This window comes from Spermophilus citellus (genome assembly GCF_964194105.1).
Source record: "Spermophilus citellus genome assembly, chromosome: 19".
NCBI lineage: Eukaryota > Metazoa > Chordata > Mammalia > Rodentia > Sciuridae > Spermophilus > Spermophilus citellus.
Genome location: NC_138201.1, coordinates 19,310,587 through 19,332,517, shown reverse-complemented (window position 1 = coordinate 19,332,517; position 21,931 = coordinate 19,310,587). Strand labels below are relative to the sequence as shown.

Here is a 21,931-nt window from a genome sequence, read left to right as displayed (position 1 = left end):
GGCATGTCACAAAAAAATGAGCTATGTTTGGATGCTTTAGGGTTCATACCCTGAAAAGCATGGGTTTTAAAGATGAGGTCCTTTAGCAGGGTTTGGTGGTGCACACCTGTAATCCTAGAGGTCTGGGAGGCTGAGGCAGGAGGATGGCACGGTCCAAGCCAGCCTCAGCCAAAGCGAGGCCGTAAGCAACTTAGTGAGACCCCGTCTCTAAATAAAATGCAAAATTGGGCTGGAGATGGGGCTCCGTAGTCGAGTGTCCCTGAGTTCAATCCCTGGTACCAAAAAAATCAAATAAATCTTGGTGGGTTTTAGATCTATTTTATAAAAAAAAAAATCACCTTTTTTTAAACGTGATATATCAGAATGACCCATGATTGTTTCTGGCCTGCTAGATACCTGGTAGCTTCAGTCCCCAAGACTGTGTCCCCCACCCCTCCCATGTGAACTGCAGATTCCAGACTGATTGACCTGGGCTTCTGACTCGCTGAGGATAATTTATGGTTCCTGTGACTTTCTTCTCACATTCAATCAACTTGCTAGAATGCCTTCCGGGAACTCGAGGAAACATTTTGTTTACTGCTTTAATTATAAAAAAAGATATGACAAGTTCTGGTGAGGAGGCTCCGCAGAGGCGTTCTTTATTAGCATATCTGAGGCTCTGGGTTCCATCGCCTGTACTGCAAAAATGAATAGGCAGACAGACAGACAGATCGGGTAAAGGGTATTGCAAAGGACACAGATGAAGAGGTGCACCCTGTCCTCCGGAGGCTCAGACAGGAGGACTGGGAGTTGGAGGCCAGCCTCAAAATTCAGCAAGACACTGTCTCGGAAAATTAAAGGGGGTGTATGCCCGGGGTGCAGCTGGGTGGTGGAGCCTCTAACTGGCATGGGCGAGGCTGTGGGTGCCATCTCGGTGCCCAGTCCTCACAGAGACATATGGCACCAGCATCTTCCAAACACAACGCGGGTAGGACAATCTGCAGCCCCTGATACTTTTACTTACAACCCGGGGACCTTGACCAAGAAGGATCTGCGCTCCTTTCTTGTCCTTGGGGAGTTGATGATGCACTTTTCTGAGACCAGCATCTAGATGATTTAAGACAGGTTACATCCCAATACCGAATAAGCCCTGGAAAGATGGAAAATATCATAAGTGAAAAATGCATTCTAATAAACCTCTTCCTGCACACCAGGGCTGGGCGCTGGAAGAACCTTGACGGAGTCTCCTGTGGTTTCTTGGCTGACTGTGGCTCATGCCTGCAGCCACCCTGCATTGGAGCAGAGCACACAGCCTGTGGCTCACCTGGGAAGGATCAAAACACAAAACATAATTTTTGCTGGATGCATATCGTTTTCTCACCATCCTAAAAAAAAAAAGAAAGAAAGAAAGAAAGAAAGAAAGAAATCACAAGTTTAACCATTGCTAAGTCTGGGCCCTTCTTTATGTGTGTGGGGATCCACAGGAATGGGAAGCTATGCTCCGTGGATGTGGGAGATGTCAGAATGCACGCTGTTGTCATGGATAAGTAAGAACAAATCAAAAGATAAAATAATGTGGACTGTGTGAATCCTTGCACTTGAACTTGAGCCGGCCCTAGGAATCCTTCAGTCGGAGCAGTGGTGGCCTCTAGTGGACAAGAAAATGCATTGAAAAGGGACAACTAATTTCTGAAATGATGGACAGGTTATTTTAGCTTGACGATTGAACACACGCATGTACACTTCAGCTCTGCATATGATTCCCCCCATGGAAGTACAATTATTTTGCTTTGAAATTTTTTCTTGGGGGGGCACTGAGGTTTGAATCCAGGGGTGCTTAACCCCTGAGCCCCATCCCCAGCCCCATTTTCTATTTTATTTAGAGACAGGGTCTTGCTGAGTTGCAGAGGGCCTCGCTAAGTGGCTGAGGCTGGCCTCCAACTTTCAATCCTCCTGCCTCAGCCTCCGGAGCCGCTGGGATGACAGGCCTGCTTTTTGCATTGAAATTTTATTACTTCATTAAATAATAAAGGCCCCTGGACATCAACAGCGCTCCAACTTACTGAGCGGATCCTGTGTTGGGCCACCACGGCAACCACCCAACTCCTTGCGTAAAGCTATTTTCCGTTTTCTAGGTGACCAAATGCAAAACAGCAAAACGTCAATGCAGACTTGGGCCGCCGGCTCTGTAGAGGCGATGATGGTGATTTGCTGAACAATTGCCAGCAGCTCACCACCGGCTGTCAGCGCCTGTCTTGCAAGGCAAGAGTCTGTCCCCATAGTCTAGAATATACTCGGCTATTAACGCTCGCTCTTCCTGGCTGAATTTTCTTCTGCAAACTCACAAGGGCGAGAACCCAGAAGGCAGAGATGGGTGGTGAGCTGCTGCTGGGGATTGCTATGACATTTTGAGGGCATGCCCCACCCTCAGGAGCTCTGATGTTTCTCAGCCTCGGATGCCACCTGCCTGTGGACCTGGGAACTGGGTTTCATCTCTAGAGTTGGATTTCAGCACACAGATCCTTCTGAGGCCTGAATGGGCGTGAGCTCACGCCTGTCATATTGTAACTACCAAAGCAAGGCGCAGGACTCGGGAGATGTCACCACTTCCTGGGAGGGCCTGTCACATCAGGCTGCGAAAGCATGGGTATTAAGGAAATGCCAATCAAAACCCCAATAAGATGCTGCCTCCTACCTGCGGGCTACCATTGAAAACAGGAAATAAGTCTGTTGAAGAACTAACAGAAATCAGAATCCGTGTGCATCGCTGGCACACTTTGGTAACCAGTATGGGGTTTCCTTAAAAATCCAATGACCAGCTGGGCCCGGTGGTGCATGCCTGTACTCCAAGTGGCTCAGGAGGCTGAGGCAGGAGGATCGCAAGGTTGAGGCCAGCCTCAGCAAAAGTTCAGTGCTGAGCCACTCAGCGAGATGCCAGTCTCTAAATAAAATACAAAATAGGGCTGGGGATGGGGCTCAGTGGTGGAGTGCCCCCCAGTTCAGTCAAAAATTGGATTAGCATACCGTCCAGCAAGTCCACTTGATAGTATCCACCCGACGGACGCAGGGCCTCGTGGATTCCAGATCAGCACACTACCCCTGAGATTCATCACCAGCCCTCTGGGTTTTGAAACAAGGTGTCAATTGCAGAGGCTGGCCTCAAATTTGCAATCCTCCCACATCAGCCTGGAGGGGGCTGGGGTCATAAGCATGCACCTCCACATCTAGCCATCCAGCCGGCATGCATTTCATAATTCACAAAGTGGAGGCCCAGAGGTGACCTGGCGGGTGCAGATGGCTCCTCAGCCCTGGCCTGCGTCTTTCCCAGCCTTCGCTCTGCACAGTCTCTGAGGAGGCTGACCTCATGAGCCAGAACAGAATAGAACCTCCCCAGTTCAGTTAGGGCTGAGGCTGGCCTCTACCTTGCGATCCTCCTGCCTCAGCCTCCCCAGCCACTGGGCTGACAAGTGTGCGCCACCCTGCCTGGACTTGGGGGACGCTTTTAGTGGTCAGTGGGATCCAGAGAGGGCAGAGATGTCCCCACGGTGACACAGGGAGTTAGTGGTACAACCTGGAGTCCAACTCTGTCTGCCTGTTTCCCAATCCTGACTCCCAACCCCCCCCCCCCGCCCCCGTGTGCAGCCATGAAGCACTAAGAAGTCTCTGGAACAGCGGGTGGTGGCGAGAACAGCTGCTTTCTTTCTGCCAAGGCGGACTGCATGTCCCTGTCCCCTCTCTGGCTGTCCTATTGAGCCAAACCCATGATGCATCGTCATGTGGAGAAGAAAGAGGAGAAGAGTGAGGTCGCAGCAATTTAGAGATGATCGTGTTGATTGAGGCTTTGAGCCCGTGGAGCACGGTCTGCTCAGGAAAGCACTAATTAAGCAGGAGACTCCAATTAAGAAATAATTTGAATGTTTGCAGCAAACCCCAGCAGTCACACGGCGCTGCAGACACAACGGGGAACTCAGCTCCTTACTGGCTGCCTTAGCTTGCTGTGTGACCTCCAAGGAGTCGCTCAACCTCTCTGGGCTAGGAAATGAGGACATCCGTCTGGTTGATAGGTTACGGACCTTTCTGGCCTCAAAGTGGCCGATTGCTAGAAGATTCTTTCTGTCCACTGCTCCAGAAACTCCGTGTGAATTGCTGGGGTCTTTGTTACCCTCTCCACAACCCATGGGAGGCCAGTGAACCTCAGTTCTTGTGGATTTGAATTCTCATCTATAAAACCCAGCTGTGCCTGAATTGTCCCTTTCTTTGATATTTTTTTTTGTACCCCAACTTGAGTTTTTCTAAACCCCATGTCTCCAGGGTGACAGTTCAAGGACTCCCCTCTTCCTGTCCCCCCCCCACAACTTACACTTCACAGGGATCAAATGGGGTGCCAGGTTGTGAGTGGACAGAGGTCAGCCGCCTTCCACCAACATATCCTTGGTGCCATGGGGGGGGGCTCAGAGTGGCCCTTGGTGGTTGCCATGGAGACCGTGTTCCCATTGGCTGAGGACGCAGCTTGTGGTAGATGATTGCAGTAATGGTCCCAATTATTCTCGATGGCCCGTGTCTGTGTCCCTTGGTAGCACCTTCCTTCCTGCCCTGGCTGTGAGCTGGGTCACATGACTTTGACAAGTGGAAGAGACACAGCTGACCCAAGCAGGAGTGGACCAAGCCCTGGGTGGTTATGGTTTTCTCTCTTGGAATCCTGCTGCGGCCGTGAGGATAGACCCAGGGGAGCAGGTTGGAACACTCACTCCAAAGGTAGAGATATCCCTGCCAAGGCTGACTCACCAAATGACCACAGCCAAGACCAGCCAGACGAATAGAACCACCCAGCGCACTGATGGTTTCATGAGAATCAATGAATGTTTGGTTTTACACCTTTAAGTTTTGGGGTTATTTGTTATGCAGCGATAGCTGACTGATACATGGAATTTTTCCCTCACTGTATGCCTGCCCCTCCTTGCTGGCCCCTGCTGGGCAGCTGACAAGGTATATAGTATCACAGGAGAAGCCATGCTCCCACTTAAGAACTGGATGATCCATGGCACAAAGTGTCCCCATCATGTAGCCGTGACCAGAGTCCTCACATGATATGCTGAGAAATGCAAATAGGTTTGTTATTTAGAAAGTGTTATTTGATAAGATGAACCAAAGACCTTTCCTTTGTTCTCATTCTTGGTTCAAATTTAACTAAGGAAATAATCTGAAATTCAGGAGAAAAAAAAATGTCTTTTTTTAAAGAAGCAGGTCTCTTAAATATTCTCCCGTCTGTCTGTATTTTAAGTTGTTTTCTTGAGTGAATATGTGTTTTCTTCCGGCGAATATGTGTGTTCTTCTTTCCACCTTTCTGTATTTTCTAATTTTCCTTCAGAAAAACATAGAATGCTATTCACTTTCTAAATAAATTAAAAGCAGCAATTTGGGGAGGAGGAAGAGACTGATCATTTAAAATTTTTTTAAAATTTGTTTTAATTATTACACATGACACTAGAATGAACTCTGATACATTACATATAACTGAATATAGTTTCTTGTTCTTGTGTTTTTTATTTTTTTAATATTTATTTTTAGTTTTAGGTAGACACAATATCTTTATTTTATTTTTACATGGTGCTGAAAATAGAACTCAGTGCCTCCCATGTGCTAGGCAAGCGCGCTACCACTGAGCCACAACCCCAGCACCCCCCCAATCCTCTTTATATCCTGAGATTGTCTAAAAGAAAAAAAAATAATAAGTATGCAATGATCAGTAAATTTGGGTCTTGTTTTAACACAGTGATATTTTAAAAGAAAATAAACATTGAGATTAAAAAAAATGAAAAGGAAACAATTTCTCTGTCTCTCCTTATTTTTAAAATTTTTTTAATTGTTAAATTTTGTGGTACTGGGGATTGAACCCAGGGGCACCCTACCATGGAGCAACATCCCTGGCCCCGTTTTTAAAAACTGGATGTTTGATTTTAAGAAAGGGCTTCATTAAGTTGTTGATTTGGGCCTCGCACTTGTGATCCTCCTGCCTCAGCCTCCCACATCAGTGGATTCACAGTTACCACCATACCCAGCAGAAAGAGATCATATCTTCAAAAGGGGCTTCCCTGGCCACTGTAAATCTGTGGCACCTCTCTCTCTCTCTCTCTCTCTCTCTCTCTCTCTCTCTCTCTCTCTCAGCGCACCTGTTAGAATGCTATTTTTAAAAGACTCCCAAACACAACAGCTTATATAACCACTCCTTTAATTCCACGTGTGATAGGCAGTGGCGGCCAACTCAGGGCCAACTCTGGGGCTCCCCAGATCACCTGCCTTGTCAGCCATGGAGACAAAACTTAAAAACACCCTTTTACCCAGGCCAGTCTCTCTCTCCTTGACCTTGGCTCCCAGGCCCAGCCTGCCCCAGACCACCTTCCCCCCAACCAGAGGCTCATCTCTGGTTTTCCAAATGCCAGATCAAGTTCTGAGATTCACCTTCATCCAGCATCTCAGCATGACCTCGGGTCCCTGTACACACTCTCTCACTTTTTTATATTACTTTTTTTTTTTCTGCCAGGCATGGTTGTATATACCTGTAATCCCAACAGCTTCGGAGGCTGAGACAGGAGGATCCGAAGTTCAAGGCCAGCCTCAGCAACTTAGTGAGGCCCTAAGCAACCTGTCTCAATAAAATAAGAAGAAGCCGGGTGGGTACGGTGGCACATACCAGTCATCCCAGCCGCTGTGGAGGCTGAGGCAGGAGGATCACAAAGTTGGAGGCCAGCCTCAGCAACAGCAAGGCACTAAGCAACTCAGTGAGGCCCTGTCTCTAAATAAAATACGAAATAGGGCTGGGGACGGGCCTCGTAATCGAGAGCCCCTGAGTTCAATCCCTGGTATCAAGAAGAAGAAGAAGAAGTAAAAGGGCTGGGGTGTAGCTCAGAGGTAAATTGCCCTGAGGCTCAATTCCCAGTGCCCCTCCCATTAGTTTTTCCTTTCCTTTGCTACAGTCGGTCCCTGTCCCTGACCTTTGAGCAATTGACCCTTCTGTGCCTCCATCTCTTCTGTACAATGGTGACAACACAGTTTGCCTCCTGGGTTGTTACAAGACTCTCCATGGAGCCTAAACTGTTCAGACTTGAAGCTACAATACATAGGCACTCTCTCAACTAGCGACATTACGTCTCTTGGTTGTCGCAACTGCCCCACGAGGTGGCTGGGCAGACGTTAATTTGCCCCAGGTCACTGTTTGGGCAGAGGACCGAGCCTGGGTTTAATTCGGGTCTGAAGGTCAGAACGGTAGCCATCGGTCCAACGCGACCCTGTGGTCAGGTGCCTTGCGGGCTTGGCCCTGGAGCCCGCAGCCCGGCCACCGGGTGCCCAGCTGCTGGATCCAGGCAGCGCTCTGTCAGCTGCACCAACCAGTGCAAACAGCCAGGCGGACAGAGGGCCATTGTCGGAGTTCTCTGGAGCTCCCCCCACCCCCGTGTCGCTGGGGCTTGTCTCAGCGTCCTGGGTCGTCGCGGGGGATGGGGACGGGGACTGTGCACAAGTACCGTGGCGGGGGGATAGGAACGGGGACTGGGCACTGATACAGAGGCGGGGGATGGGGACGGGGACCGTGCACAAGTACCTTGGCGGGGGATGGGGACAGGGCTGTGTACTGACGTCGTGGTGGGGGATGGGGACGGGGACTGTGCACAGGTACCGTGGCGGGGGGATAGGAACGGGGACTGGGCACTGATACAGAGGCGGGGGATGGGGACGGGGACCGTGCACAAGTACCTTGGCGGGGGATGGGGACAGGGACTGTGTACTGACGTCGTGGTGGGGGATGGGGACGGGGACTGTGCACAGGTACCGTGGCGGGGGGATAGGAACGGGGACTGGGCACTGATACAGAGGCGGGGGATGGGGACGGGGACCGTGCACAAGTACCTTGGCGGGGGATGGGGACAGGGACTGTGTACTGACGTCGTGGTGGGGGATGGGGACGGGGACTGTGCACAGGTACCGTGGCGGGGGGATAGGAACGGGGACTGGGCACTGATACAGAGGCGGGGGATGGGGACGGGGACTGTGCACAAGTACCTTGGCGGGGGATGGGGACAGGGCTGTGTACTGACACCATGGCGGGGGATGGGGACGGGGACTGTGCACAGGTACCCCGGTGGACCCTGAAGCCTGGATCACAGACGGGGAAACCGAGGACCAGAGAGCCAGCAGGATTTGCGCGGGGAGTTCCTGCCCCGGTCGGAGCTGCCCACAGCGGGACCGGGAGGAGGGCTGCGATCCCGGAGGGCGCCGGAGTGGCCTCCGAGCACGAGGGATCGCGACTTCTACTGGGAGTAAGACCCGAGCGACGCCCTCCGTCCCCGCAGCTCCCCAATGCAAGCCCAGGTCCAGAAGGCGCAGGCGCCGGCCCGGAGTCTCCCGGCGCGTCTCCGGCACCGCGCACTGGGAAAGCAGGTTTGAGCGGAGAGCTCCCAGAGGGAGGCGCGCACGGGGACGGGGCGCAGCGTGGCCACGCCCCCGGGGCGGGCCGCCGCCGCACGTTCCTCTTGGAGGCGCCGGGGTGAAATCCCACGCGGCCCGCCCCCGAAGGCGTGGCCTTCGGAACGTTGCGGGATCCTATTGGGTATTCGTCTGAGGAGGGCGGGGCTTCGGGTTTGACCGGCGCTGGGGGCGAGGCCTCCTTTCTGCGTTCCAGTTCTGCGCGGGCTTTCATCCCTCTGTGACGCAGGCGCAGGCGCGGGGGGCGGAGTCGGGAGGAGCTCCGCCTCCCCGGCCGAGCAGGCCGCGGCTAGGGGCGTGTCCTGAGACGGCCCCGCCCCGCCCGCGCCCCGCCCTGCCCGGTGGCGGAGCGGCGGCCAGCGCTGGGAGGGCCCGGCCCCGCGATGTGAGTGAAGCTGGGGTGGGTGCGGGTCGGGGCGGCCAGCGCAGCCCGGAGGGTCCCCGGGGTTTCTGCGAGCGGGGGCGCGAGTGCGCGGCCGCCCCTCCGGCCCGCCAGGTGCGGGCCCCACTGGGCCCGGTGCGCAGGCCAGCCCGCTGGCCGCCCTCTGGTCATCTCCGGGTCGCAGGGACGGCCCCCGGAGCTGGCGGGGCGGCCTCGTGCGCGGCCTGCCCCAGCCCAGGCCCCGGCAGCTATGCGGATGCCCCCACGGCGGCGGCCAGAGCAGGTTTCGGGTCCCCATGGGGCTTGGGAGGAGGGGGACAGCTGCGTGGCCCCCAGCGATCCCCGCCCGGCCCCGGGGTGCGCCGCAGCTCCCCGAGCCCTGCCGTGCGCACTCCTTGGATGCACTCGTGCAGCCCTGGCAACAGCCGCCACCGCACGGCCTGGGCCTTGCAGGCCCACACACCTGGGTGCCCTGACGACTGCTGCACCGACTGAGCGCGTGACCTTGGGCACACCTGGTCCCTGGAGAGTCGGGTGCAATTGTGGCGCGTGCTCCTGCAGCTGCTGGGAGGGAGGACTGGGTTGGAATCTGGTTCAGGGCCAGCCGCCAAGGGCTCCGTGCAGACCTATCCGGATTCTGATTTCTGTTAAGTGGCCCTTGTCTGCAGCAGAGGGGGTCAGTGGGGGCTGATCAGGGGTCGGGGAGGCTGCTTTGCACACCAGGGCCGACCCAGCTGTGTGTGTCTGTCCTCCTGTGCACGGAAGGCCACACTCCAGCCAGCTCTACCAGCATGTGCCAGAGACACACTGGCCCATCGTGTACTCCCCGCGCTACAACATTACCTTCATGGGCCTGGAGAAGCTGCACCCTTTCGATGCCGGGAAATGGGGCAAGGTGATCAATTTCCTAAAAGGTAGGGAAGGTTTCCTGGGGCCCTGCGTGGGCTTCCTCACCCCCATGTCCTCCCCATCCTCATTCTCATCGGGAGTGTCAGACTCTTACCTCTGGATTCAACTGTCACATTCCCTTGTGCTCCTCCCTGTGGCAAAAGCATCTTCCAGAACAGATTCCCAAGCACGATGCATTCCTGACTCACCCTCTGTGGCTCCCCACTGCTGTGGATGAAATCCCCCCTCTGCCCCATAGACCCACAGGGAGGAGTTGGCTAACGCTAGACCCAGGGACGTGGGAGTCTGAAGGAGTCTAATACCTACTCAGAGAACTTGGGACCTGGAGTGCTTTTGCTCCAATGTTGGCTGATGACAGATGGGGAAACTGGGGCCCAGAAAGGTTGCGAACATGCCTCAAACACACAGCACCCTGCAAGCCTGAAGCCAAGGGGGAGTCTGCAGGCCCCGCCCACTCCTGGCTTATCCTGGATGCTTCTCCTTCAGAACATCCAAAGTGATGCCCTGGGATCTGACCTCCTGATCACACCATGGGCAAGGTCCCATCTTGGGGCGAGCCTTGGCCCTGCCTTCCTATATGATGTCCTCCCTCACGGTCTGCTTGGCCCTTGTGGGGCTTCTGCATCACCCAGGATCTCGGCAGAAGAGTTCCTGTCTCCTTCTCCTACGGGACAAAATAGGCCAGCTCACTCCTGGCTCCTGAGGATGAGCATGGGAGGGAGGCAGGAGCCATGGGACGAGGGGCCTTGGATGCCCTGCTAAGGAAGGAGCCATGGAATATTCTGGAATGGAGTTCCTGCTTGGAGCTCTGTCTAGAAAACGTATGGCACTAGTTGGTTCCCACCAGGGCTGATTTCTGTTGCTTTTTTATTTATTTGTACCTGGGATTGAACTCAGGGACCCTCAACCATGAGCCCCGTCCCCAGCCCTATTTTGTATTTTATTTAGAGACAGAGTCTTGCTGAGTGGCTTAGGGCCTTGCTAAGTGGCTGAGGCTGGCCTCCACCTTGCGATCCTCCTGCCTCGGCCTCCGGAGGGGCTGGGATTCTAAGCGTGGGCAGCTGTCACAGGTTCTACTTTTGCAAAATGGAGCAAATCTTGTCGCCGTAAGGGAATTGGAAATCACCCCGTGTTGCCCAAACACCAGTCACTGGCAACCCACTCTTGGGAGCCTGCCAGGCTCTTCATACCACCTGTTCCACTATTTACTGCATATTTTTAATGACTTCGCCTCTGGGTTTTTTTTTTTAACAAACTTAAATTTGATAGAAGAGGAAACATTATGTCATCCAAATGGGAAAAGCCAGTCTCACGGGCCAAAAATAGAAGGTCATGGTTAAAAAGAAGCCATGAAACAGCTAGGTCATCCAGTCCTGGCTGGCGGCTGTGGCTCAACTGGCGATCACGCTTGGTGACAGAGATGTGAGCGGAGGCCAGGTGGGCGTGGAGGACAGGCCTGCTGTCTTGGTGGCCTGGGAAGCCTGAGGCAGCCCGGGGTCAGGATGCCCCAGGCCCACAGTGCCCAGCTCTGGGGACAGGGCTGTGCAGGTCCAGTCTGCAGCTGGGGAGGGCCGGGTGGGTGGAAGGAGAGCGGGAGGAAGCAGCGCTGTCTGTCTGTCTGTTGCAGAGGAAAACCTGCTGTCAGACGGCATGCTGGTGGAGGCGCGGGAGGCCTCGGAGGAGGACCTGCTGGTGGTGCACACCAGGCGCTACCTCAACGAGCTCAAGGTAGGGCGCTGGGGACCCGAGGCTCCTCCCACCAGGGGCGTGGCCAGAGTGGGCGCTTGGCCTCAGGCCACCCTCTCTGTTCCTATTGAAGGAGGAACATGGGAGTCACTTCTCTCTGGAGGAGAAGACAGAGGCCACAGAAAGCCTTCTTGGTGTGTAGTGAGCTCCCCTTGGTCAGGAGATGTGGAAACAGGGCTTTCACCTGGGCACCGTGGCGCACGCCTATGATCCCAGCGGCTTGGGAGGCTGAGGCAGGAGGATCGCAAGTTGGAGGCCAGCCTCAGCAATGTAGCAACTCAGCAAGACCCTGTCTCTAAATAAGATAGGAAAAGGGCTGGGGACGGGGCTCAGGGGGTAGTCAAGCTGGGTTCAATCCCTGGTACCAAAAAGAAAGAAAGAAAAGAAGGAGAGAAACGAGGGTTTTCTCCTGAACCTTCTGCTTCGTGGGACGCAGTCACTTCTACTTTGGTGACTTTCAGTCTGGGCTCCGCGAACAGATGTCAGAGACCCTGTCCCCTGTCCCCATCCACCTCACCCTTTTCTGCTTCCGCCTATTTTTATATTAGGCTGAACTTTAAGATTCAGTCCCAGTGACTTCTCATAAAGACAAAACCTGTTGGGCTAAAAACTAGTTCAACCATCCCCAGGGATCAGAAGGGGACATAAAGAAGTTGGTGGGCAGGTGACAGACCTGGGACACACTGGAGGACTGCTGTGGCTGCTGTGCAGGTCCACGGTGGTCCACAGTGGGCCCCATGTGGCCAGTGCACCTGGCTTTCTTAGAGAAGCCAGAAATTCAGATGATTAAATGAGACTTTCTTATTTATGCGTGTGGCAACTCGTTTTTTTTTTTTTTTTTCTTTTTGGCACCAGGGATTAAACCCAGGCTGCTTAACCCCTGAGCCTGTCCCCAGCCCTTTTTATTTAGAGACAGGGTCTCGCTGAGTTGCTCAGGGCCTTGCTTTTGCTGAGGCTGGCCTCCACCTTGCCATCCTCCTGCCTCAGCCTCCTGAGCCACTGGGAGGACAGGTGGGCTTCTTATAAGATTTTAAAAGTCCACATGGAGACCCACCTGGGCCCCCCGGCTGCCCACTGGGGACCCCTCTCTGGAGGAGACCTCACAGCTGCTGTTAGTGGGAGCAGAGAGCAGGCGGGAGTGTGTGGCTGCTGGGGATCTGCTCCTGCCAGCCTGCCTCGGGGGTGGGGCCGGGTCAGCGAGGTCTGACCCCCAGCTGCCTGGCTGGACTCACAGTGGACTCAGTCACGTGGGCGCCAGAGGTCAGCAGCTCCTGATGTGTGGGTAGAAAAGTGAGGCCCAGAGAGAGGCTGCGCCTGCTCCAGATGGCTGGGAGGGGTGACCCGGCAGGACATCCCGCAGCCCTCGGGGGCTCCCTGTCCTCCCCTCCTGGCCGGGCTGGGGGGGTCCTGGGTGAGGCCAGAGCCAAAGCTGTCAGCAGAGAGAGGCTGAACCTGGCCCCCAGGAGAGAGGGGTGCGAGGCTTGGCGTCCCTGGTTTCCCAGGGGTCCAGGCGGACGGTCCCAGGGGACCCCAGTCGATAACCCAGGGGCTGGACCAGGAGGACTCATCTGTCATGGTCCCAGGGGCCAGCAGAGGGCAGGGGCCAGAGGCACTGAGTGGGGCAGGGAGAGGTCAGATCAGAATGGAACCAGGCTCCAGGGCCGTGCCCATTTGGGGAACTTCTAGGGAAGTGTCCATTCCGGGCCTCTTCCTTCCAAAAACCCGGGAGCAGCTTGCTTCGTGATAAAGAATTATGATTTAAAAGGTCTGAGCAGGGACAGTCCTAGGTATAGACTGAGGCCGCAGGAGAACACAGGCTTGAAGGGGAAAGTGAAGGTACTAGGTGGGCTGTCCATTCAGCATGGAGCTCCCTGGCAGCCAGAGCAAAAGGGGAAATGTGGTGATTTCCAAGATGCCTACTAAGGTGAAGAACTGGTCAGGCCACACATGTTATTCCATGCCAATGGTGTGCTGAGCGCCAAGAGAAGAATGTGGCTCAGGGTTCCTGCCTCTGTGGATTTGCCGGTCAGTTGTGGAGGCTTGAAACCAAGATAATCGCACAAGAGCATCTTAGGTCATCCCAGCCTCTCAGGAGGCTGAGGCAGGAGGATTGCCAGTTGGAGGCCAGCCTCAGCAAAAGCGAGGCCCTGAGCAGCTCAGCGAGACCCTGTCTCTGAATAAAGTACAAAATGGGGCTGGGGGTGGGGCTCAGGGGTCAAGGGCTTCTGAGGTCAATCCCTGGTACAAAAAAAAAAAAAAGAGAGAGAGAAAGAGAGCATCAAGTGAGGAGGTGAGGTTTGAGCGGTCACCAGAGACGACAAAGAGGTGACAAGCCAGTGGAGCTGTGAAGGGAGAAGGTGCCACAGACCAGGAAGGGGAGGGGTCTTGGTTTCCCACGGAGAGGAGGGACCCCCTGGTGGCCAGGGAAGGCTGGGCCATCAGGAGAGGCTTGGCTGTGGGGGACGAGGTGCCGGGTGGCCTGCAGTGGCCCAGCCCACCCTCCTGCGTACGGTTTCTCGTCCCTGTTTTCTGTTGTGGGATTGAGGACAGAGCCCTGCAGTGTCCCCGCAGGGGTCCCCGAGAACAGCTCCATGGCTGTTCTCTGTGAATTACGTAATGGTCACCCTGTCCCCTGCTATGTCCCTCTCTGTCCCCACCCCGGTTCTGGGCTTCATGCCCGGCCCTGCAGGAGTGTCCATGCACAGGGCACGGAGGAGAAAAGCCATCGGATGTTTGCAACAAAACATCAAAGCAGGGAAACCCATGTTTACTGAGCACCTACTGTGTGCAAGGTCCAGAGCTGCCCATGGAGGGAGGCAGCTGGGCGCAGCCAGTGCTGGGCTCCTGCCTTCTGCGGACTTCCATGCCCACGCTGCCCAGCACAGACCCTTTGTCTTGCGGTCTGGGTCCGTGCTGGGCAGCGTGGGCATGTGTCCTTGGGCACCCTGTGCCAGGCTGCGCCAGTCACACACCACTCCAGTGGACGCCCAGGAGCCCAACACTGTTGTGGGTGCTGCAGGGCTAGGATGGAACATAGGAGGCCAACTCCTTTCCCTGTGGAGCTGAAAGGTCGGAAAGCCAGTCAACAAACAAAATTACCAAGTAATGGAGTCACCAACCTCAGCTCCTGGGGGCAGAAGTCCCTGGTAGAGAGGGAGAGAATGGGAACTTGGAGTCAGTCAGTCTCTCTGTCTCTCCCTCTCCCTCTCCTCTTCCCTCTCTCCTCTTTAAAACTATTCTGATAAAATTCATGGCTGGGCCAAGTGGAAATCCCATTGCCAAATTCAAGCTCATAAAGATTTACCCCTAGGATGGGTGCAGTGTCATCCCAGAGGCTGGGGAGGCTGAGGCAGGAGGATTGTGAGTTCAAGGCCAGCCTCAGCAACTGCGAGGCCCTAAGCAGCTCATCAAGGCCCTGTCTCTAAATAAAATACGAACTAGGGCTGGGGACGGGGCCAGTGGTCAAGTGTCCCTGGGTTCAATCCCCGGTGCCTAAGAGTGATCGTCCACACGGTGTGAGGTTAGAGTCCAGCTTCGTCCTTTTCCGTGTGGGTATCCAGTATTCTCAAGGAGAGTGTTTTCTTTCCTCCGTCGAATGGTCCCAGTGCCTGGTGGAGAGATGTCACAGGTGTGTGGACCTGTTCCTGGGCCCCTGACCCCTGGGTCTGCCGTCTGTCAGCCGGTCTCATTCCTGGGTCTCTGTAACAGGTCTCGACATGCGGACTCCCAAACCAACTTGGTCCTTCTGTTTCCAGATAGTTTGGGCCACCTGGGCTTCTTTGAGAGTCCATATGCATTATAGGGTCCACTTGTCCCTTTTCTGACAGGGATGGCCTCCAGTCTGTGGGCCTCCTCGGGAGGTCCTGCCTCTTCCCTGCGTTTGGTCTCCCCATCCATGAACATGGGATGTCTTTCCGTTCGCTGAGGTTTTCTTTCATCTCTTTCAGGGATGTTTTCTAGTTTTCCGTAGCTCAGTCTTTCACTTTGTGGTTAAATTCATTCTCAAGCATGTTGATTCTTCTCGAAGCTGTTAATGGAACGGCCTCCTTGATTCCGTTTTTAGAGAGACAAGTGATTTTTGCACATGGATCTTACATCCTGCAACTCTGCTGTGTTGTTCTCATGTCAGTGTTTGCGTGTGTACATTCTCCAGGATCTTCTGGGTCTGTCATTGTATCCTCTGTGGATAGACTGAGTTTTACTTCTTTCTAATCTGGGTGCATTTTTATTTATTTTTCTTGCTTAATTGCCTAGGCTTGTCCCTCTAATACTGTGTTGAGTAGAAACGGCAAAGCGGGCAACTTGTCTTAGCACTGACTTTAGGTGGAAAGTCGTTTACCATTATGATATTCACTGTGGGAATCGTTTGGTTTATTTTGTTTTTTGTGTTTAGGTTGAAAAAGAAGTGCCCTTTGGCCAGGCACGATGGCACACACCTGTCATCCCAGCAACTTGGGAGGCTGAGGCAGGAGGAACGCAAGTTGGAGAACAGCCTCAGTAACTTAGCATGGCTGTCAGCAATTTAGCAAGATCCTGTCTCAATATAAAAAATAAAAAGGCCTAGGGATGGCCGGGTATAGTGGCATAGTCCTCCAATCCCAAGCGGCTCAGGAGGCTGAGGAAGGAGGATCACAAGGTGGAGGCCAGCCTCAGCAATTTAGCCAGGCCCTAAGCAACTCAGTGAGACCCTGTCTCTAAATAGAATGTAAAAAGGGCTGGGGACGGGGCAGAGTTCACTTCCACGGGAACAGTGGGGTGGCCAGTCCCTCCTTGACCGCACTCCTGGGTCCGGACCTCTGTGAGGATGTCCGCAGGGGAGACCCAGCCGCAGGAGAGTGGGGTCTCTGCAGCAGGGTGGGTGGGCAGAAGGTTCCAGAGTGGGCCTGGCCGTGTGCCCTGCAGAGGTGGTCCCCCGCTGAGGCTAGCCAGGTGGAGGCCCTGACTCCTGGCCACCGTCTGGCGGGACCTCCCACCCTGTCTGGCCCAGGGGTCCCAGGTACGACCTCAGGTCGGTCCTGACCACCTGCGTGGCTTGTCCCAACCTGTGCTTGCCGGCGCCACCTGGGGCTTTGGGATCCGATGTCCCCGATGTCCCTGGTGTAGACTGCGTTTTAGCCTGTGTGACGTATTCTCAGGGCTGATACTGCCACCCTTGGGCCACCACAGCCTTAGGAGCAGAGCCAGGGGTGGGGACCCGGCCGCCGGCGGTTCCAGGAGCATCCTGGGCAGGGAGGGCAGGCAAGGTACTGCCACCCTAGTGAGGGACGCAGTGACCACCAGGGACAAGTGCTGTGGGAAGGGAGAGCCGAGGGTCTGGGTAGTGGAGACTGCTGAGGACAGGCCTCATTCGAGGCCCTGTTTGCAGATGGGGAGCCCAAAGCACAGAGAGGGCAAGGACTGTGTCCAAAATCACACAGCCCAGGGCAGGGCCCAGGGAAGAGGCCGCTGCCAGCCAGCCTGTCCCCACCCCACTTCTGTCCAGCCTGGCCCCAGAGCCCTTGCTGGGTGGGGTTAGCAGAGGGCCTCCTGTGCTGGCTGCGGCCGCTCAGCAGTGCCCAGTCCTGTGCCTCTGCCCTCTGCTTCACACTGGAGCAGCTTGGGACAGCACTCTGTGGCTTCCCGCTGCTGCAGCGATGGTGTGCACGGGCAGGACCCGCCTGAGACGGTCACCCACCGCCCTGCAGGGATGCTGACCCACTGAGCCCGTCCCCAGCCCTGTTTAATTTAATTTAGAGACAGGGTCTCCCTGAGTTGCTCAGGGCCTGGCTAAGTGGCTGAGGCTAGCCTCCACCTTGCCATCCTCCTGCCTCAGCCTCCTGAGCCGCTGGGATGACAGGTGGGCACCAGTGGCCCCGGCTCCCGGCTTCTCTTGATCATGGACTTGAGCCTCCTGCGAGGCTGAGCGGCCCAGCAGGGTCGTGGTGAGTGACTTGTTCCTGGACATGTCACTGGGCCCTGTGGGGCTCTTGAAGGGGTTGGTGACAGGGAAAGTGAACCGGATGCGTCTCAGCCAGGCAGGGTTGGGGTCAGTGCGTGGTGTGTGTGCCTGGGGACCTGGAGGTGTCTGGGCCCTTCACTTACGGGGCGTCTAACCCCTCAAGAGCAGAAGACTGTGCAGGTCCCTGGCCAGGCGCCCAGGCGGGCCTAGGTCCATCCAGCTGCAGTTCTTCCTGTGCACACCAGAGGGCAGCCAAGGGCTTCAGGTGCCCAGGACCTTGGGGCTGACCTGGTCCTGCAGCCTGGCCTGGGAGGGGCCGGTGGCCGTAGCAGCCATACCCTCCCTCCGACTGTCCCATCCTCTGTCCCTCCTTCCTCTGTCCCCTCCTTCCATGGTGGAGACTGAACCAGGGGTTCTTTACCCCCGAGCCCCGTCCCCAGCCCTTTTCATTCCATTTAGAGACAGGGCCTCGCTGAGTTGCTCAGGGCCTCGCTGATTGCTGAGGCTGGCCTCCACCTTGCGATCCTCCTGCCTCAGCCTCCTGAGCTGCTAGGATCGCAGGCCAGTGCGCTGTGCCTGGCTCTGGCTCTCACTTCCTGCCACAGGAAGTGCATTTACCCAGGGAGCCCAAGACCAAGACTGTCCCGGGTGCTGAGGCGAGTCTCACTTCCTGGGTCCTCCTCTCTTTCCACAGTGGTCCTTCGCGGTCGCCACCATCACAGAGATCCCTCCTGTCATCTTCCTCCCCAACTTCCTTGTGCAGAGGAAGGTGCTGCGGCCCCTTCGGATCCAGACAGGAGGAACCATCATGGTAGGTGGTAGGGTGGGCCGGGCCCACCCCCACTCAGGGTTGAGAGCAAAGCTCTAAATGTCACTCAAGCCGCAGAAGATGGACCCTTTCTCCAAGACCCTTTGCCATCTGGGGACCTTAGAATTCACTGTTCCTATCCCCCATTCCGGTTGCCATATTTGCTGGTGTAGAAGGTGCCTCTAACCCCCAGGGCATGTTCTGCCGGTGGCTACGCCTGTGATCTGAGCTACTCGGGAGGCTGGGGCAGGAGGATCGCAAGTTGGAGGCCAGCCTCAGCCACTTAGCCAAGCCCTGAGCAACTCAATGAGACCCTGTTGCTAAATAAAATATGACAAGGGCTGGGGACGGGGCTCAGGGGTTGAGCAGCACTGGGTTCAATTCCTGGGACCCAAACAAACAAAATCAAATCACCCTCTTCTAGTGATAAGTCCTTAGTTTGATTCTGCTCCCCTGCCCAGTCGCAGGTTTGGCCCAGGAAGGGCTGAGTGTGCTGGGGCTGGGGTGGGTGGCTCCTGCGTCCTCCCCTGGTGGCCACAGGGAGCTGGCTGGAACCCCGTGGGTGGAGTGGGTGGAGAGGCCCCGTCACCTCATTCTCTGTTTATCCCTGAAGGCAGGAAAGCTGGCGGTGGAGCGAGGCTGGGCCATCAACGTAGGTGAGTGCCCGGTGGAGCTGGCCTGAGGGGGGCTGGGGACAGGAAGGGACTAGAGGTAGCCACCCTGAAATTCCTTATGTAGGGACCTGGAGGCACCCTCGGGGCACCTGGTAAGTGGGACCCTCACCTAGAGAGTTCCCCAGCCTCCCTCCAAAGAGCCTGACTGTCCCCCAGGCAGGTCGCTAGGAAACCTGCCTCCATGTGGCCCCTGTAAGGCACCATCTGCCCAGCCGCTCAGGAGGCTGAGGCAGGAGGACTGAGAGTTGGAGGCCAGCCTCAGCCAAAGCGAGGCCCTGAGCAGCTCAGCGAGACCCTGTCTCTAAGTAAAATATAAAAAGGGCTGGGGATGGGGTCAGGGGTCAGGTGCCCCCGAGTTCAGTCCCCAGTACCCCCTTTGCCCCCACAAAGAAAGAAAGGCTCTGGTGTCCCCAGGGCCCAGGCTGGCACACAGGCTAGGTCACACGTCGGTGGGCAGACGCGCCTTCTCAGGGCCCAGCGCCTCCCGGGCCCTGGACTTTCACACAAGCTCGGCTCCCTCGCCCCGTCACTCCCTCTTGGGGACACAGCACTTGACAGTCTGCAGAGCCCCCTGGTGTCCTCTCCTACTTGAGTCGGCCCAGTTCCCACCAGGCCCAGTCCACCCAGGAGGCTCGTGTGGGCCTTGGCCGTGACCTCCTTCTGGTCACCTCTGGGTGCTGATGCCCAGAGACGGTGTCATGGTGACCCGCGCACATGAGGGCCCCTGATGCCCTCCAGGGGACTCCGAGGCCCGTCTCCCGTGGAAAGTCTGCTGGTCTGGCCGAAGATCCGGGTCCTGGCCCAGCCAGGTTCAGATCCTGCTTCTGCCCCGACCTAGCTGTGTGACCCTGGGCAAACTGCTGACCCTCTCTGTGCCCAAGTCTCCTCTTTAAACGTGCCTAGTGGTGACAGTGCCCTCTTTGGGCTGGGCCCTGGGAGGAGCCCTGAGGTGGCGGCCACCATGTTGTGACCCAAGCACAGCGGCCTGGTTGGTGGGAGGGCTGCGCCCCTCGGATGCGGTCCCCAGGGCCCGTGTGGGTCCATCAGAGCAGCCTGTGACCCCGGTCCCTCAGGAGTTGCAGGGTGGCTGTGGGCTCCCAGCCCCGGCAGGTGACCGGCTCTCTGCCCACCTGGGGCTGGAGGGGACTTTCCCGGGCTGGAGGGGGCCCCGTGGAGGCCTGGAGGGGATCAAGCCCCTGGTGGCCATGACCGTGGCCCTGACCGCCATCTGCCTTCTGCAGGGGGCGGCTTCCACCACTGCTCTAGCGACCGGGGCGGGGGCTTCTGTGCCTACGCAGACATCACACTGGCCATCAAGGTGTGTCCCCGAACGTGGGCGGGGGCCGGGCTCCAGGGGCCCAGGGTCCTGAGTTCTATGGGGCCAGGCACTGGCCGGGGGTGGTCAGTGAGGTAGGGGACCAGGGGGCCAAGGGGGTATAGCGAGGGACCTGGCAGCAGCCGGCACCCACCGTGTGCCCAGCCCCGTCAGCTGTCCCCCACGGCTGGACCCACCTGGGGGACTCCCAGGGAGACTGAGGCCCAGCGGGGCTTGTCACGCACCAGAGTGTGCTGGGGGGTGGCCCTCAGGGCTGCTGGACCCCAGAGCCCCCAGCCACTCTGCAGCGGCCTCCTGCTGGGTGTGGGGACGGGCCGGGGCTCAGCCACTGTGGCCCTCGGGAGGGGGGAAGCGCAGAGACCCGAGGGAAGGCACGAGGGGCCGGAGGGAGGCTTCCAGAGGAGGCTCGAGGGCTCGGCCCTGCAGGAGGTGAAGCCTGAGGAAGCCGGGCCCCAGGGCCCATCTGTCGTCCCCATAGCTGGGGAGGCCGAGGCAGGAGGATGGCAAGGTAGAGGCCAGCCTCAGCCAAAGCGAGGCTCTCAGCAACCCAGCGAGACCCTGTCTGTAAATGAAACACAGAACAGGGCTGGGGACGCGGCTCAGAGGGCAAAGTCCCCCGGCCCCAGTGTCAGAAAGTCTGGGGAGCGAAGTGTGAGGGTGGGGGATCCCCCAACCTCTGTGCATTTCCAGGGGAGTGTGGGGAGGCCCGGGGCTTAACCACTGCCCACACAGCTCTCCCGGGCAGTGACCTCCGGGCCCACTGGTGGGAGGGCCTGTGCCCTGGAGTCCCCCTGCCCTCCGCCCTGCCGGGTCCTCACGCCTGCCCGCCCCTCCCTTGGCAGTTCCTCTTTGAGCGAGTGGACGGCGTGTCCAAGGCCACCATCATCGACCTCGATGCCCATCAGGTGAGCGCGTGTGGGAGCCCCGCCCCGCGTCCCCTGTGGCCGGGGACTCCCTCCCTGCGCCCCCAGCAGCTCCTGTGCACCCCAACCCTACGCGGAGGGCTCCCTCCTTCCAGGGACGTCCTGCACAAGGCCTGTGTCCCCCCCTCTGCTTCTAGGGCCCGGGTGGAGGGACTCTCTGTCCCTGTGCCCTCCCAGCCCACCCAGGGACACAGGTCCTGCTTTTGGGTCTTCCCTTCCTCGTCACCGTCACCACACAGTGGCTCGTCCTGAGCCGTGGGCTGACGGTGCTCTATACCCTGCTGTGGCTCCCTACTGCTTTCCAACCACTTGAGTGCCGCCTCCTGCGTGGCGCGGATGAGCTCCGGGGACCCGTTAGGCCGAGGCTCTCACACAGTTCCGGGGCCCCCCGAGGCCTCTGGGCCTCACTTCATGGGGCACCTTCATCTCGGGTCTGTGAGCAGGGCGGGATGGAGCGGTCCCTCCTGCTCTCCTCCTTTAGTGGCCCTGGGCTGGCTGGGCCTTGGGGTCCTCCTGTAGATCGGAGGCCAGGTCCGAGTCTGGATCCCAGCCACAGAGCCTCTGTCCTCAAGGGCAAGCTACGCTGCCCCGTACAGGGGAGTGTCACACGGGACGGTGGGGTGGGCGAGTCCTGCGTCCCCAGGGCTCCTGCCCGAGAGCAGCCTCCGTGTCCTCCCAGGGCAACGGGCACGAGCGGGACTTCATGGACGACAAGCGTGTGTATATCATGGACGTCTACAACCGCCACATCTACCCCG

The 21,931-nt window shown here is 57.1% G+C and overlaps 1 protein-coding gene across 4 annotated transcripts in view; it reads left to right on the top strand.

Moving 5' to 3' along the window:
• Positions 1-8,706: 8,706 nt before the first annotated feature.
• HDAC11 (histone deacetylase 11) overlaps positions 8,707-21,931 on the top strand; it is a 15,858-nt gene continuing 2,633 nt past the window's right edge. Inside the window, exons 1-8 of one of the 4 annotated variants that reach the window (XM_081276266.1) lie at positions 8,707-8,842; positions 9,605-9,753; positions 11,376-11,476; positions 18,127-18,243; positions 18,854-18,896; positions 20,156-20,232; positions 21,093-21,155; positions 21,853-21,931. In XM_081276266.1, the coding sequence (XP_081132392.1) occupies positions 8,841-8,842; positions 9,605-9,753; positions 11,376-11,476; positions 18,127-18,243; positions 18,854-18,896; positions 20,156-20,232; positions 21,093-21,155; positions 21,853-21,931 (631 nt within the window). In that variant the 5' untranslated portion in view covers positions 8,707-8,840. The other 3 variants (XM_081276267.1, XM_081276268.1, XM_081276269.1) reach the window with 3 other exon arrangements.